The sequence below is a fragment of the Oncorhynchus mykiss genome, chromosome 18 (assembly GCF_057628025.1).
Source record: "Oncorhynchus mykiss isolate SJ-2025 chromosome 18, ASM5762802v1, whole genome shotgun sequence".
NCBI lineage: Eukaryota > Metazoa > Chordata > Actinopteri > Salmoniformes > Salmonidae > Oncorhynchus > Oncorhynchus mykiss.
In genome coordinates, this window is record NC_143039.1 from 4,962,501 (window position 1) to 4,979,887 (window position 17,387).

Here is a 17,387-nt window from a genome sequence, read left to right on the forward strand (position 1 = left end):
TCAGGTTAATTACTTCCTGTTAAACTGTCAGAGTGGACTACTCTACTCTGTTACACTGTCAGACTACCTGGTATCTTCAGGTTAATTACTTCCTGTTTCAGGAGACTTCCTGTATTAACTGCCTGTGTTTGACTGTTTAGTGTCTTTAGTAAACTAACATTCACACTGGACTCTTTTCCATGTACTGACTATGACTGGTCCACCTAGCTATCTGGAGATGAATGTACTGACTATGACTTGTCCACCAAGCTATCTGGAGATGAATGTACTGACTATGACTGGTCCACCTAGCTATCTGGAGATGAATGTACTGACTATGACTGGTCCACCTAGCTATCTGAAGATGAATGTACTGACTATGACTGGTCCACCTAGCTATCTGGAGATGAATGTACTGACTCTGACTGGTCCACCTAGCTATCTGGAGATGAATGTACTGACTATGACTGGTCCACCTAGCTATCTGGAGATGAATGTACTGACTATGACTGGTCCACCTAGCTATCTGGAGATGAATGTACTGACTATGACTGGTCCTCCTAGCTATCTGGAGATGAATGTACTGACTATGACTGGTCCACCTAGCTATCTGGAGATGAATGTACTGACTCTGACTGGTCCACCTAGCTATCTGAAGATGAATGTACTGACTATGACTGGTCCACCTAGCTATCTGGAGATGAATGTACTGACTCTGACTGGTCCACCTAGCTATCTGGAGATGAATGTACTGACTATGACTGGTCCACCTAGCTATCTGCAGATGAATGTACTGACTATGACTGGTCCACCTAGCTATCTGGAGATGAATGTACTGACTATGACTGGTCCACCTAGCTATCTGCAGATGAATGTACTGACTATGACTGGTCCACCTAGCTATCTGAAGATGAATGTCCTGACTATGACTGGTCCACCTAGCTATCTGGAGATGAATGTCCTGACTATGACTGGTCCACCTAGCTATCTGGAGATGAATGTCCTGACTATGACTGGTCCACCTAGCTATCTGGAGATGAATGTACTGACTATGACTGGTCCACCTAGCTATCTGAAGATGAATGTACTGACTATTACTGGTCCACCTAGCTATCTGGAGATGAATGTACTGACTATGACTGGTCCACCTAGCTATCTGGAGATGAATGTACTGACTATGACTGGTCCACCTAGCTATCTGGAGATGAATGTACTGACTATGACTGGTCCACCTAGCTATCTGGAGATGAATGTACTGACTATGACTGGTCCACCTAGCTATCTGAAGATGAATGTACTGACTATGACTGGTCCACCTAGCTATCTGGAGATGAATGTACTGACTATGACTGGTCCACCTAGCTATCTGGAGATGAATGTACTGACTATGACTGGTCCACCTAGCTATCTGGAGATGAATGTACTGACTATGACTGGTCCACCTAGCCATCTGGAGATGAATGTACTGTCTATGACTGGTCCACCTAGCTATCTGGAGATGAATGTCCTGACTATGACTGGTCCACCTAGCTATCTGCAGATGAATGTACTGACTATGACTGGTCCACCTAGCTATCTGGAGATGAATGTACTGACTATGACTGGTCTACCTAGTTATCTGGAGATGAATGTACTGACTATGACTGGTCCACCTAGCTATCTGGAGATGAATGTCCTGACTATGACTGGTCCACCTAGCTATCTGGAGATGAATGTCCTGACTATGACTGGTCCACCTAGCTATCTGGAGATGAATGTACTGACTATGACTGGTCCACCTAGCTATCTGCAGATGAATGTCCTGACTATGACTGTGATATATGGTTGATATGGATTATTGTCCAGTCATGTGGTCCAGTGCTCCAAGGAATGACCTAGTCAGGCTGCATCTGGACCAGAACAGAGCGGCACGTCTTACTCTTCATTGTAATCAGAGGGCTGATATAAATACTATGCTGCCAGTCTCTCTTGGCTAAGAGTTGAGGAGAGACTGACTGCATCACTTCTTCTTTCATAAGAAACATTAATGTGTTGAAAATCCCAAATTGTTTGCATAGTCAACTTACACACAGCTCTGACACACACACACTTATCCCACCAGACATGCCACCAGGTGTCTTTTCACAGTCCCCAAATCCAGAACAAATTCAAGAAAGCGTACAATATTATATAGAGCCCTTATTGCATGGACTTCCTTCCATCTCATATTGCTCAAATAAACAGCAAACCTTGTTTTATAAAACACATAAAGCAGCACCTCACTGCACAACGCCTCTCTCCTATTGGACCTAGAGAGTCTGTGTGTATGTATTGATATGAGGGCAGATAAAGCAGCACCTCACGGCACAACGCCTCTCCCCTATTGGACCTAGAGAGTCTGTGTGTATTTATTGATATGGAGGCTGTGTGTACCTTTTTAAATATGTATGTAGTTCTGTCCTTGAGCTGATCTTGTCTATTGATGTTCTGTATTATGTTGTTTCATGTTCTGTGTTCTGTGTTCTGTGTTTTATGTACTGTGTTCTGTGTACTGTGTTCTGTGTACTGTGTTCTGTGTAATGTGTTCTGTGTTCTGTGTTCCGTGTTCTGTGTTCTGTGTGGACCCCAGGACGAGTAGCTTCTGCTTTTGCAACAGCTAATGGGGATCCTAATAAAATACCAAATACCAAATGTGGTTGTCCCACCTAGCTATCTTAAGATGAATGCACTAACTGTACGTTTTACTGGATGAGAGTGTAACGTTTGTCGTATGAAGGAGAGGACCAAAGCGCAGCGTGGTAAGTGTTCATCTTGTTTTAATAAGAAATACTGAACACTGAACAAAACAATAAAACGACAAAACGAACCGTCCTGAACGGTGAAACAAAACAGAAAATAATCACCCACAACTCAAAGGTGAAGCCAGGCTACCTCAGTATGGTTCTCAATCAGGGACAACCAGGCTGCCTCAGTATGGTTCTCAATCAGGGACAACCAGGCTGCCTCAGTATGGTTCTCAATCAGGGACAACCAGGCTACCTCAGTATGGTTCTCAATCAGGGACAACCAGGCTGCCTCAGTATGGTTCTCAATCAGGGACAACCAGGCTACCTAAATATGGTTCTCAATCAGGGACAACCAGGCTGCCTAAGTATGGTTCTCAATCAGTGACAACCAGGCTACCTAAGTATGGTTCTCAATCAGGGACAACCAGGCTGCCTAAGTATGGTTCTCAATCAGGGACAACCAGGCTACCTAAGTATGGTTCTCAATCAGGGACAACCAGGCTGCCTAAGTATGGTTCTCAATCAGGGACAACCAGGCTGCCTCAGTATGGTTCTCAATCAGGGACAACCAGGCTGCCTAAGTATGGTTCTCAATCAGGGACAACCAGGCTGCCTAAGTATGGTTCTCAATCAGGGACAACCAGGCTACCTAAGTATGGTTCTCAATCAGGGACAACCAGGTTGCCTAAGTATGGTTCTCAATCAGGGACAACCAGGCTGCCTCAGTATGGTTCTCAATCAGGGACAACCAGGCTGCCTAAGTATGGTTCTCAATCAGGGACAACCAGGCTGCCTAAGTATGGTTCTCAATCAGGGACAACCAGGCTGCCTAAGTATGGTTCTCAATCAGGGACAACCAGGCTACCTAAGTATGGTTCTCAATCAGGGACAACCAGGCTACCTCAGTATGGTTCTCAATCAGGGACAACCAGGCTGCCTAAGTATGGTTCTCAATCAGGGACAACCAGGCTGCCTAAGTATGGTTCTCAATCAGGGACAACCAGGCTACCTCAGTGTGGTTCTCAATCAGGGACAACCAGGCTACCTAAGTATGGTTCTCAATCAGGGACAACCAGGCTGCCTAAGTATGGTTCTCAATCAGGGACAACCAGGCTACCTAAGTATGGTTCTCAATCAGGGACAACCAGGCTGCCTAAGTATGGTTCTCAATCAGGGACAACCGGGCTGCCTAAGTATGGTTCTCAATCAGGGACAACCAGGCTACCTAAATATGGTTCTCAATCAGGGACAACCAGGCTACCTAAGTATGGTTCTCATTCAGGGACAATGATTGACAGCTGCTTCTGATTGTGGACCATACCAGGCCAAACACAGAAATCCCAAAACCTAGAAAAAGGAACATAGACAACCCACCCAACTCACGGCCTGACCATACTAAAACAAAGACATAACAAAAGAACTAACGTCAGAACGTGACAAAGAGTGTCTGATAAATTACTAAAATGTAAAAAATGTACACATTTAGAGGTACAATACTGGCTGTATTAGCTGGCTGTGTTGTTCTGTGTTTGTGGTATTGTACTCAGTATTCACCATGAAAAACCGAATTGTTTATTTGATAATGTACTCAGTACTCACCATGAAAAACCTTATTGTCTCTTTAATAATGTACTCAGGGCCCAGTCACCATGAAAAACCTTATTGTCTCTTTAATAATGTACTCAGGGCCCAGTCACCATGAAAAACCTGATTGTTTATTTGATAATGTACCCTGGGCCCAGTCACCATGAGAAACCTGATTGTTTATTTGATAATGCACCCTGGGCCCAGTCACCATGAAAAACCTGATTGTTTATTTGATAATGCACCCTGGGCCCAGTCACCATGAAATGGCTGATTTCATTGTGTATTATAGTGGCAGCTAGTGATTGTGTATATTCTAGTAACTCAACCAACCGAGGTGCATATCTTAATGTGGAGATGTCTCATGTTGAGGTGTGAAGGGATGTATTTCTTGGACTTCATTAGTAGACGATGCTGTTGAGGCTGTGTTGTCAGCTGGAAATATTTCCCTCTAATGTATAATTCAGGATGTATTTATAATTCAGGATGTATTTATAATGAACTATCTAAGGAGGGAAGACTGACCCAGTCTGACAGATCCTGGTTTGTGAAGAGGACTCCCCTTCAGGCTGGGATTATGTACTCAGAGCTCTGGACTGGATCTCATGAGACACCTTCTGGCCCTGGTCTAAAGTAGTGCACTATATATAGGGAATAGGGTTCTATAGGGCCCTGGTCTAAAGTAGTGCACTATATATAGGGAATAGGGTTCTATAGGGCCCTGGTCTAAAGTAGTGCACTATCTAGGGAATAGGGTTCTATAGGGCTCTGGTCTAAAGTAGTGCACTATATGTAGGGAATAGGGTTCTATAGGGCTCTGGTCTAAAGTAGTGTACTATATATAGGGAATAGGGTTCTATTGGGCCCTGGTCTAAAGTAGTGCACTATCTAGGGAATAGGGTTCTATAGGGCTCTGGTCTAAAGTAGTGCACTATCTAGGGAATAGGGTTCTATAGGGCTCTGGTCTAAAGTAGTGCACTATCTAGGGAATAGGGTTCTATAGGGCCCTGGTCTAAAGTAGTGCACTATCTAGGGAATAGGGTTCTATAGGGCTCTGGTCTAAAGTAGTGCACTATCTAGGGAATAGGGTTCTATAGGGCTCTGGTCTAAAGTAGTGTACTATATATAGGGAATAGGGTTCTATTGGGCCCTGGTCTAAAGTAGTGCACTATATGTAGGGAATAGGGTTCTATAGGGCTCTGGTCTAAAGTAGTTCACAATATATGGAATAGGGTTCTATAGGGCTCTGGTCTAAAGTAGTGCACTATATAGGGAATAGGGTTCTATAGGGCTCTGGTCTAAAGTAGTGTACTATATAGGGAATAGGGTTCTATAGGGCTCTGGTCTAAAGTAGTTCACAATATATGGAATAGGGTTCTATAGGGCTCTGGTCTAAAGTAGTGCACTATATATAGGGAACAGGGTTCTATAGGGCTCTGGTCTAAAGTAGTGCACTATATATAGGGAACAGGGTTCTATAGGGCTCTGGTCTAAAGTAGTGCACTATATAGGGAATAGGGTTCTATAGGGCTCTGGTCTAAAGTAGTGCACTACATAGGGAATAGGGTTCTATAGGGCTCTGGTCTAAAGTAGTGCACTATACAGGGATTTTGGGATGTAACTCTGGTTCTGAAATCATTTCCAATGCCACAACGACATAAAACATAAATCCTTTAAAATATCTCTGTCGTTGATTTCCCATGTAATGTTAGATTAAATATTGTAATCCACTACTGTCTTTACACACTGTGTAAACATAAGACATGTTTTATAAGTGAATGAATTGATCTCAATGTTGATCTGGTGAAGGTTTTCTCCTGGAGTAAGGAACGATATACTGGTAGTTCAGACAGGCTGTAAAGACACATCCCAATTAGGGGACAAATACACGGTAATAGAATATACCAGGGAGTGAAACTAGCTGGTGATGACAGGTCCTCTCTTTCCTTGAAAGGAGGGAAACAGAGGAGTTGTTTTCTGCCACTAAATGAATTCGTTTTTTCTCAAATCACCGATCTGTATCCTGTTGGCTGATGAAGACAGATTGGTGGAACGTGGATGGGGTTATGACACCTAGATCTGAGCCGAGACATCTACCTACACACACACCACACACACACACACACACGCACACACTCGCACACACGCACGCACAGACACACACACACGGACACACGGACACACACACACACACACACACAGATCTGAGCTGAGACATCTAGTGATGAAACCAGCAGCATTCTGTCTTCAAAGCCTTCATGAGCCACTCTGATGTCACTGAAACCCGTGTACGTGTCAGAGCGGAGGTGTTTGATCCCTTCTCTGAAAACAGCTCCGCTCCAGCTGCTGCTACTGCTGCACCACCAAGCTAACACTCTGAACACACACACACACACACACACACACACACACACACACAGACACACAGACACACAAACGCACGCACGCACACACACACACACACACAGACACACACACACACCACACCACACACACACACACACACACACACACACACACACACACACACGCACACACGCACGCACGCACACACACACACACACACACACACACCACACACCACACACACACACACACTCTCACACACACATACACACACACACACACACAAACGCACGTGCGCACGCACACACACACACACACAGACACACACACACACCACACACACCACACACACACACACACACACACATGTAGCTTGACTCAACCAGGGGTGGTGGGTGGAGAGGAGGGAGACAAGGTACCTGATTTTAAAAATCAAAGAGAAACAGAGAGACCAACAGAACTGATACAAGACTGCAGCTAAATGATGTGTCAGAGCTGATGTTGCTATGGTTTCTCTCTCTAACTACTCTACAGAAGTCTGTTTCTCTCTCTAACTACTCTACAGAAGTCTGTTTCTCTCTCTAACTACTCTACAGAAGTCTGTTTCTCTCTCTAACTACTCTACAGAAGTCTGTTTCTCTCTCTAACTACTCTACAGAAGTCTGTTTGTCTCTGAGATATATAGAGTGGGGCAAAAAAGTATTTAGTCAGCCACCAATTGTGCAAGTTCTCCCACTTAAAAAGATGAGAGAGGCCTGTAATTTTCATAATAGGTACACTTCAACTATGACAGACAAAATGAGGAAAAAAATCCAGAAAATCACATTGTAGGATTTTTAATTAATTAATTTGCAAATGATGGTGGAAAATAAGTATTTGGTCACCTACAAACGAGCAAGATTTCTGTCTCTCACAGACCTGTAACTTCTTCTTTAAGAGGCTCCTCTGTCCTCCACTCGTTACCTGTATTAATGGCACCTGTTTGAACTTGTTATCAGTATAAAAGACACCTGTCCACAACCTCAAACAGTCACACTCCAAACTCCACTATGGCCAAGACCAAAGAGCTGTCAAAGGACTCCAGAAACAAAATTGTAGACCTGCACCAGGCTGGGAAGACTGAATCGTGCTTCTACACCTGCATTGCTTGCTGTTTGGGGTTTTAGGCTGGGTTTCTGTACAGCACTTTGAGATATCAGCTGATGTACGAAGGGCTATATAAATAAATTTGATTTGATTTGATTTGATTTTGAATCTGCAATAGGTAAGCAGCTTGGTTTGAAGAAATCAACTGTGGGAGCAATTATTAGGAAATGGAAGACATACAAGACCACTGATAATCTCCCTCGATCTGGGGCTCCACGCAAGATCTCACCCCTTGGGGTCAAAATGATCACAAGAACGGTGAGAAAAAATCCCAGAACCACACGGGGGGACCTAGTGAATGACCTGCAGAGAGCTGGGACCAAAGTAACAAAGCCTACCATCAGTAACACACTACGCTGCCAGGGACTCAAATCCTGCAGTGCCAGACGTGTCCCCCTGCTTAAGCCAGTACATGTCCAGGCCCGTCTGAAGTTTGCTAGAGAGCATTTGGATGATCCAGAAGAAGATTGGGAGAATGTCATATGGTCAGATGAAACCAAAATAAAGCTTTTTGGTAAAAACTCAACTTGTCGTGTTTGGAGGACAAAGAATTGCATCCAAAGAACACCATACCTACTGTGAAGCATGGGGGTGGAAACATTATGCTTTGGGGCTGTTTTTCTGCAAAGGGACCAGGACGACTGATCCGTGTAAAGGAAAGAATGAATGGGGCCATGTATCGTGAGATTTTGAGTGAAAACCTCCTTCCATCAGCAAGGGCATTGAAGGTGAAACGTGGCTGGGCACGTGACAATGATCCCAAACACACCGCCCGGGCAACGAAGGAGTGGCTTCGTAAGAAGCAGTTCAAGGTCCTGGAGTGGCCTAGCCAGTCTCCAGATCTCAACCTCATAGAAAATCTTTGGAGGGAGTTGAAAGTCTGTGTTGCCCAGCAACAGCCCCAAAACATCACTGCTCTAGAGGAGATCTGCATGGAGGAATGGGCCAAAATACCAGCAGCAGTGTGTGAAAACCTTGTGAAGACTTACAGAAAACGTTTGGCCTCTGTCATTGCCAACAAAGGGTATATAACAAAGTATTGAGATAAACTTTTGTTATTGACCAAATACTTATTTTCCACCATATTTTGCTAATAAATTCATTAAAAATTCTACAATGTGATTTTCTGGATTTTTTTTTCTCATTTTGTCTGTCATAGTTGAAGTGGACCTATGATGAAAGTTACAGGCCTCTCTCACCTTTTTAAGTGGGAGAACTTGCACAATTGGTGGCTGACTAAATACTTTTTTGCCCCACTGTATATAGTTGCCTGAGTGTTGTATCTCTATCTAACTGTACTCCACAGAAGTCTGTTTGTCTCTTAAGATATATATTGAGTTGTCTGTGTCTCGTATCTCTGTCTGCAGCAGGATCAGTGGAGCGGGAGAGTCTGGCTACTGTAATGTGTTATTGTTGTTAGGGAACTAGTTTCTCTGAGGAGTCAACTCTGTCAGCTTGGATATCCCTCCTCCTCAGTTCTGGCTGAGGCCGTTTGAATCACTCCCTTGGTCCTCCCGATGACCGCCTCCCAAAATGTGCTCTATTGCCTTTATGGTGCATTTCCTTTGACCAGAGATCTATAGGCCCTATAGTGCACTAAGTAGGGAATCGGGTTCCATTTGGGACATATCACAACCCATGACCGTTGCCTGAGGTTTCTGACTCCTCTGTACGCTTCCTGTAAATGACCCATCACCTACAGATCCTTCTCTTCCTGTCACCATGACTACCTCTCCCCTCTGACCTCAGCCTTCAGCCCATCTCCCAGAACCTGGTCTTCCCATCACCATGACTACCTCTCCCCTCTGACCTCAGCCTTCAGCCCTTCAACCCATCTCCCAGGCCCTGGTCTTCCCATCACCATGACTACCTCTCCCCTCTGACCTCAGCCTTCAGCCCATCTCCCAGAGCCTGGTCTTCCCATCACCATGACAACCTCTCCCCTCTGACCTCATCCTTCAGCCCTTCGGCCCATCTCCCAGGCCCTGAACTTCCCATCACCATGATGACCTCTCCCCTCTGACCTCAGCATTCAGTCCTTCAGCCCATCTCCCAGGCCCTGGTCTTCCCATCACCATGACTACCTCTCCCCTCTGACCTCAGCCTTCAGCCCTTCAACCCATCTCCCAGGCCCTGGTCTTCCCATCACCATGACTACCTCTCCCCTCTGACCTCAGCCTTCAGCCCATCTCCCAGAGCCTGGTCTTCCCATCACCATGACAACCTCTCCCCTCTGACCTCATCCTTCAGCCCTTCAGCCCATCTCCCAGGCCCTGAACTTCCCATCACCATGACTACCTCTCCCCTCTGACCTCAGTACTATCCTTAACCCAGATACTGTGTGAGAGGTGATCCTCTAGCCTGGTACTATCCTTAACCCAGATACTGTGTGAGAGGTGATCCTCTAGCCTGGTACTATCCTTAACCCAGATACTGTGTGAGAGGTGATCCTCTAGCCTGGTACTATCCTTAACCCAGATACTGTGTGAGAGGTGATCCTCTAGCCTGGTACTATCCTTAACCCAGATACTGTGTGAGAGGTGATCCTCTAGCCTGGTACTATCCTTAACCCAGATACTGTGTGAGAGGTGATCCTCTAGCCTGGTACTATCCTTAACCCAGATACTGTGTGAGAGGTGATCCTCTAGCCTGGTAGACATGACAAGGCAACATAAGTCATTTATCTCCAACATGTTTCTCTCTCCCCCAAGGTGAATGTGGCCCCCGCCTGCATCAGGGCCCTGACTAAGATGCTGTACTGTCCGTACTGCAGGGGTCTGCCTGGGCTGAAGCCCTGTCATAACTACTGCCATAATGTGATGAGAGGCTGTCTGGCTAACCAGGCTGACCTAGATCCCGAGTGGAACCTCTTCATAGGTGAGAAAACACATGATATGACCTCTCTCTCTCTCTCTCTCTCTCTGTGTGTGTGTGTGTGTGTGTGTGTGTGTGTGTGTGTGTGTGTGTGTGTGTGTGTGTGTGTGTGTTTGTGTGTTTGTTGTGCCTGGGCGAGTGGTGTCTTTCAAACTAAACCCTGGTCCCTGCTGTTAGAGTCTGATAACTAAACCCTGGTCCCTGCTGTTAGAGCCTGATAACTAAACCCTGGTCCCTGCTGTTAGAGCCTGATAACTAAACCCTGGTCCCTGCTGTTAGAGCCTGATAACTAAACCCTGGTCCCTGCTGTTAGAGCCTGATAACTAAACCCTGGTCCCTGCTGTTAGAGCCTCATAACTAAACCCTGGTCCCTGCTGTTAGAGTCTCATAACTAAACCCTGGTCCCTGCTGTTAGAGTCTCATAACTAAACCCTGGTCCCTGCTGTTAGAGTCTCATAACTAAACCCTGGTCCCTGCTGTTAGAGTCTCATAACTAAACCCTGGTCCCTGCTGTTAGAGCCTGATAACTAAACCCTGGTCCCTGCTGTTAGAGTCTCATAACTAAACCCTGGTCCCTGCTGTTAGAGCCTGATAACTAAACCCTTGTCCCTGCTATTAGAGCCTGATAACTAAACCCTGGTCCCTGCTATTAGAGCCTGATAACTAAACCCTGGTCCCTGCTGTTAGAGCCTGATAACTAAACCCTGGTCCCTGCTGTTAGAGCCTGATAACTAAACCCTGGTCCCTGCTGTTAGAGCCTGATAACTAAACCCTGGTCCCTGCTGTTAGAGCCTGATAACTAAACCCTGGTCCCTGCTATTAGAGCCTGATAACTAAACCCTGGTCCCTGCTGTTAGAGCCTCATAACTAAACCCTGGTCCCTGCTGTTAGAGCCTGATAACTAAACCCTGGTCCCTGCTGTTAGAGCCTGATAACTAAATCCTGGTCCCTGCTATTAGAGCCTGATAACTAAACCCTGGTCCCTGCTGTTAGAGCCTGATAACTAAACCCTGCTGTTAGAGTCTGATAACTAAACCCTGGTCCCTGCTGTTAGAGCCTGATAACTAAACCCTGGTCCCTGCTGTTAGAGCCTGATAACTAAACCCTGGTCCTGCTGTTAGAGCCTGATAACTAAACCCTGGTCCCTGCTGTTAGAGCCTTATAACTAAACCCTGCTGTTAGAGCCTGATAACTAAACCCTGGTCCCTGCTGTTAGAGCCTCATAACTAAACCCTGGTCCCTGCTGTCAGAGCCTCATAACTAAACCCTGGTCCCTGCTGTTAGAGCCTGATATCTAAACCCTGGTCCCTGCTGTTAGAGCCTGATAACTAAACCCTGCTGTCAGAGCCTCATAACTAAACCCTGGTCCCTGCTGTTAGAGCCTTATAACTAAACCCTGGTCCCTGCTGTTAGAGCCTGATAACTAAACCCTGGTCCCTGCTGTTAGAGCCTTATATCTAAACCCTGGTCCCTGCTGTTAGAGCCTGATAACTAAACCCTGGTCACTGCTGTTAGAGCCTGATAACTAAACCCTGCTGTTAGAGCCTGATAACTAAACCCTGGTCCCTGCTGGTCGGAAGGAAACCCCTTCTGTTTGGTGTTCCATGCTGGGTTTGCACGTGGGTAATGTTTCATTAAGGAGCTGTTCTCAAGCCCTCCTCTGTAATGGGGACTGGGGGAGGCAGCTATATTCTTCGTACAAAATGACACCCTATTCTCTATTTAGTGGTCTATTCTGGTCAAAGTTAGTGCACTATATAGGGAACATGGGTTAATTTGTGAGGCAGATGGTACGATCCCTCTTGCAGCAGGATCTGAAAACAGTGGGGTGTATTTTAAAGACGAGTCTCAACAGAGGTCAGCAAACATCACTTCTGAGTCCTGTGCCTATGTATGTGTGTGTGCGTGTGTCTGACAAAACTGTTGTCCCGACGACCAGGAGACGACCCAACACAGAACAGACCCAACACAGAACAGACCCAACACAACACAACACAGACCCAACACAGCACGGACCCAACACAGCACAGACCCAACACAACACAACACAGACCCAACACAGCACAGACCCAACACAACACAACACAGACCCAACACAGCACAGACCCAACACAACACAACACAGACCCAACACAACACAACACAGACCCAACACAACACAACACAGACCCAACACAACACAGACCCAACACAACACAACACAGACCCAACACAACACAACACAGACCCAACACAGCACAGACCCAACACAACACAACACAGACCCAACACAACACAACACAGACACAACACAACACAACACAGACCCAACACAACACAACACAGACCCAACACAACACAGACCCAACACAACACAACACAGACCCAACACAACACAGACCCAACACAACACAACACGGACCCAACACAACACAGACCCAACACAACACAACACAGACCCAACACAACACAGACCCAACACAACACAACACAGACCCAACACAGCACAGACCCAACACAACACAACACGGACCCAACACAACACAGACCCAACACAACACAACACAGACCCAACACAACACAACACAGACCTAACACAGTACAGACCCAACACAGCACAGACCCAACACAGCACAGACCTAACACAGTACAGACCCAACACAACACATACCCAACACAACACAGACCCAACACAACACAGACCCAACACAACACAGACCCAACACAGACCCAACACAACACAACACAGACCCAACACAACACAGACCCAACACAACACAACACGGACCCAACACAGCACAGACCCAACACAACACAGACCCAACACAACACAACACAGACCCAACACAGCACAGACCCAACACAACACAACACAGACCCAACACAGCACAGACCCAACACAACACAACACGGACCCAACACAGCACAGACCCAACACAGAACAGACCCAACACAACACAACACAGACCCAACACAACACAGACCCAACACAACACAGACCCAACACAACACAACACAGACACAACACAACACAGACCCAACACAGCACAGACACAACACAACACAACACAGACCCAACACAACACAACACAGACCCAACACAACACAACACGGACCCAACACAACACAACACAGACCCAACACAACACAGACCCAACACAACACAACACAGACCCAACACAACACAGACCCAACACAACACAACACAGACCCAACACAACACAACACAGACCCAACACAACACAACACAGACCCAACACAACACAACACAGACCCAACACAACACAGACCCAACACAACACAACACAGACCCAACACAGCACAGACCCAACACAACACAGACCCAACACAGCACAGACCCAACACAACACAACACAGACCCAACACAGCACAGACCCAACACAACACAGACCCAACACAGCACAGACCCAACACAACACAACACGGACCCAACACAGCACAGACCCAACACAACACAACACGGACCCAACACAGCACAGACCCAACACAACACAACACAGACCCAACACAACACAACACGGACCCAACACAGCACAGACCCAACACAACACAACACGGACCCAACACAACACAACACAGACCCAACACAACACAGCACAGACCCAACACAACACAACACAGACCCAACACAGCACAGACCCAACACAACACAACACGGACCCAACACAGCACAGACCCAACACAACACAACACAGACACAACACAACACAGACCCAACACAACACAACACAGACCCAACACAACACAACACAGACCCAACACAGCACAACACAGACCCAACACAACACAACACAGACCCAACACAACACAACACAGACCCAACACAACACAGACCCAACACAACACAACACAGACCCAACACAACACAACACAGACCCAACACAACACAGACCCAACACAACACAACACAGACCCAACACAACACAACACGGACCCAACACAACACAGACCCAACACAACACAACACAGACCCAACACAACACAGACCCAACACAACACAACACGGACCCAACACAACACAACACAGACCCAACACAACACAGCACAGACCCAACACAACACAACACAAACCCAACACAGCACAGACCCAACACAACACGGACCCAACACAGCACAGATCCAACACAACACAACACAACACAAACCCAACACAACACAACACAGACCCAACACAACACAACACAGACCCAACACAGCACAGACCCAACACAACACAACACAGACCCAACACAACACAACACAGACCCAACACAACACAGACCCAACACAGCACAACACAGACCCAACACAGCACAGACCCAACACAACACAACACAGACCCAACACAACACAACACAGACCCAACACAGGACAACACAGACCCAACACAACACAACACAGACCCAACACAACACAACACAGACCCAACACAACACAACACAGACCCAACACAACACAACACAGACCCAACACAGCACAGACCCAACACAACACAACATGGACCCAACACAGCACAGACCCAACACAGCACAGACCCAACACAACACAACACAGACCCAACACAACACAGACCCAACACAGACCCAACACAACACAGACCCAACACAGCACAGACCCAACACAGCACAGAACCAACACAGCACTGACCTAACACAGTACAGACCCAACACAACACATACCCAACACAACATAGACCCAACACAGACCCAACACAACACAGACCCAACACAGACCCAACACAACACAGACCCAACACAGACCCAACACAACACAGACCCAACACAGCACAGACCCAACACAGCACAAACCCAACACAACACAGACCCAACACAGCACAGACCCAACACAGACCCAACACAGTACAGACCCAACACAACACAGACCCAACACAGACCCAACACAGACCCAACACAGACCCAACACAGCACAAACCCAACACAACACAGACCCAACACAGACCCAACACAGCACAGACCCAACACAGCACAGACCTAACACAGTACAGACCCAACACAGCACAGACCCAACACAGCACAGACCCAACACAGCACAGACCTAACACAGCACAAACCCAACACAACACAGACCCAACACAGCACAGACCCAACACAGCACAGACCTAACACAGTACAGACCCAACACAGCACAGACCCAACACAGCACAGACCCAACACAACACATACTCAACACAACACAGACCCAACACAGACCCAACACAGCACAGACCCAACACAGCACAGACCCAACACAGACCCAACACAACACAGTCCCAACACAACACAGACCCAACACAGCACAGACCCAACACAGACCCAACACAGCACAGACCCAACACAGCACAGACCCAACACAACACAGACCCAACACAGCACAGACCCAACACAACACAACACGGACCCAACACAGCACAGACCCAACACAACACAACACGGACCCAACACAGCACAGACACAACACAACACAACACAGACCCAACACAACACAACACGGACCCAACACAGCACAGACCCAACACAACACAACACGGACCCAACACAACACAACACAGACCCAACACAACACAGCACAGACCCAACACAACACAACACAGACCCAACACAGCACAGACCCAACACAACACAACACGGACCCAACACAGCACAGACCCAACACAACACAACACAGACACAACACAACACAGACCCAACACAACACAACACAGACCCAACACAACACAACACAGACCCAACACAGCACAACACAGACCCAACACAACACAACACAGACCCAACACAACACAACACAGACCCAACACAACACAGACCCAACACAACACAACACAGACCCAACACAACACAACACAGACCCAACACAACACAGACCCAACACAACACAACACAGACCCAACACAACACAACACGGACCCAACACAACACAGACCCAACACAACACAACACAGACCCAACACAACACAGACCCAACACAACACAACACGGACCCAACACAACACAACACAGACCCAACACAACACAGCACAGACCCAACACAACACAACACAAACCCAACACAGCACAGACCCAACACAACACGGACCCAACACAGCACAGACCCAACACAACACAACACAACACAAACCCAACACAACACAACACAGACCCAACACAGCACAGACCCAACACAACACAACACAGACCCAACACAACACAACACAACACGGACCCAACACAACACAGACCCAACACAGCACAACACAGACCCAACACAGCACAGACCCAACACAACACAACACAGACCCAACACAACACAACACAGACCCAACACAGGACAACACAGACCCAACACAACACAACACAGACCCAACACAACACAACACAGACCCAACACAACACAACACAGACCCAACACAACACAACACAGACCCAACACAGCACAGACCCAACACAACACAACATGGACCCAACACAGCACAGACCCAACACAGCACAGACCCAACACAACACAACACAGACCCAACACAACACAGACCCAACACAGACCCAACACAACACAGACCCAACACAGCACAGACCCAACACAGCACAGAACCAACACAGCACTGACCTAACACAGTACAGACCCAACACAACACATACCCAACACAACATAGACCCAACACAGACCCAACACAACACAGACCCAACACAGACCCAACACAACACAGACCCAACACAGACCCAACACAACACAGACCCAACA

The 17,387-nt window shown here is 47.0% G+C and overlaps 1 protein-coding gene across 2 annotated transcripts in view; it reads left to right on the forward strand.

Annotated features, from left to right (window-relative positions):
- LOC118947131 (glypican-6) overlaps positions 1 to 17,387 on the forward strand; it is a 418,221-nt gene that overhangs the window by 262,503 nt on the left and 138,331 nt on the right. For both annotated transcript variants that reach the window (XM_090206985.1, XM_090206986.1), the window contains exon 4: positions 10,532 to 10,697. In XM_090206985.1, coding sequence (XP_090063111.1) covers positions 10,532 to 10,697 — 166 coding nt within the window. The remainder of the gene's footprint in view (positions 1 to 10,531; positions 10,698 to 17,387) is intronic.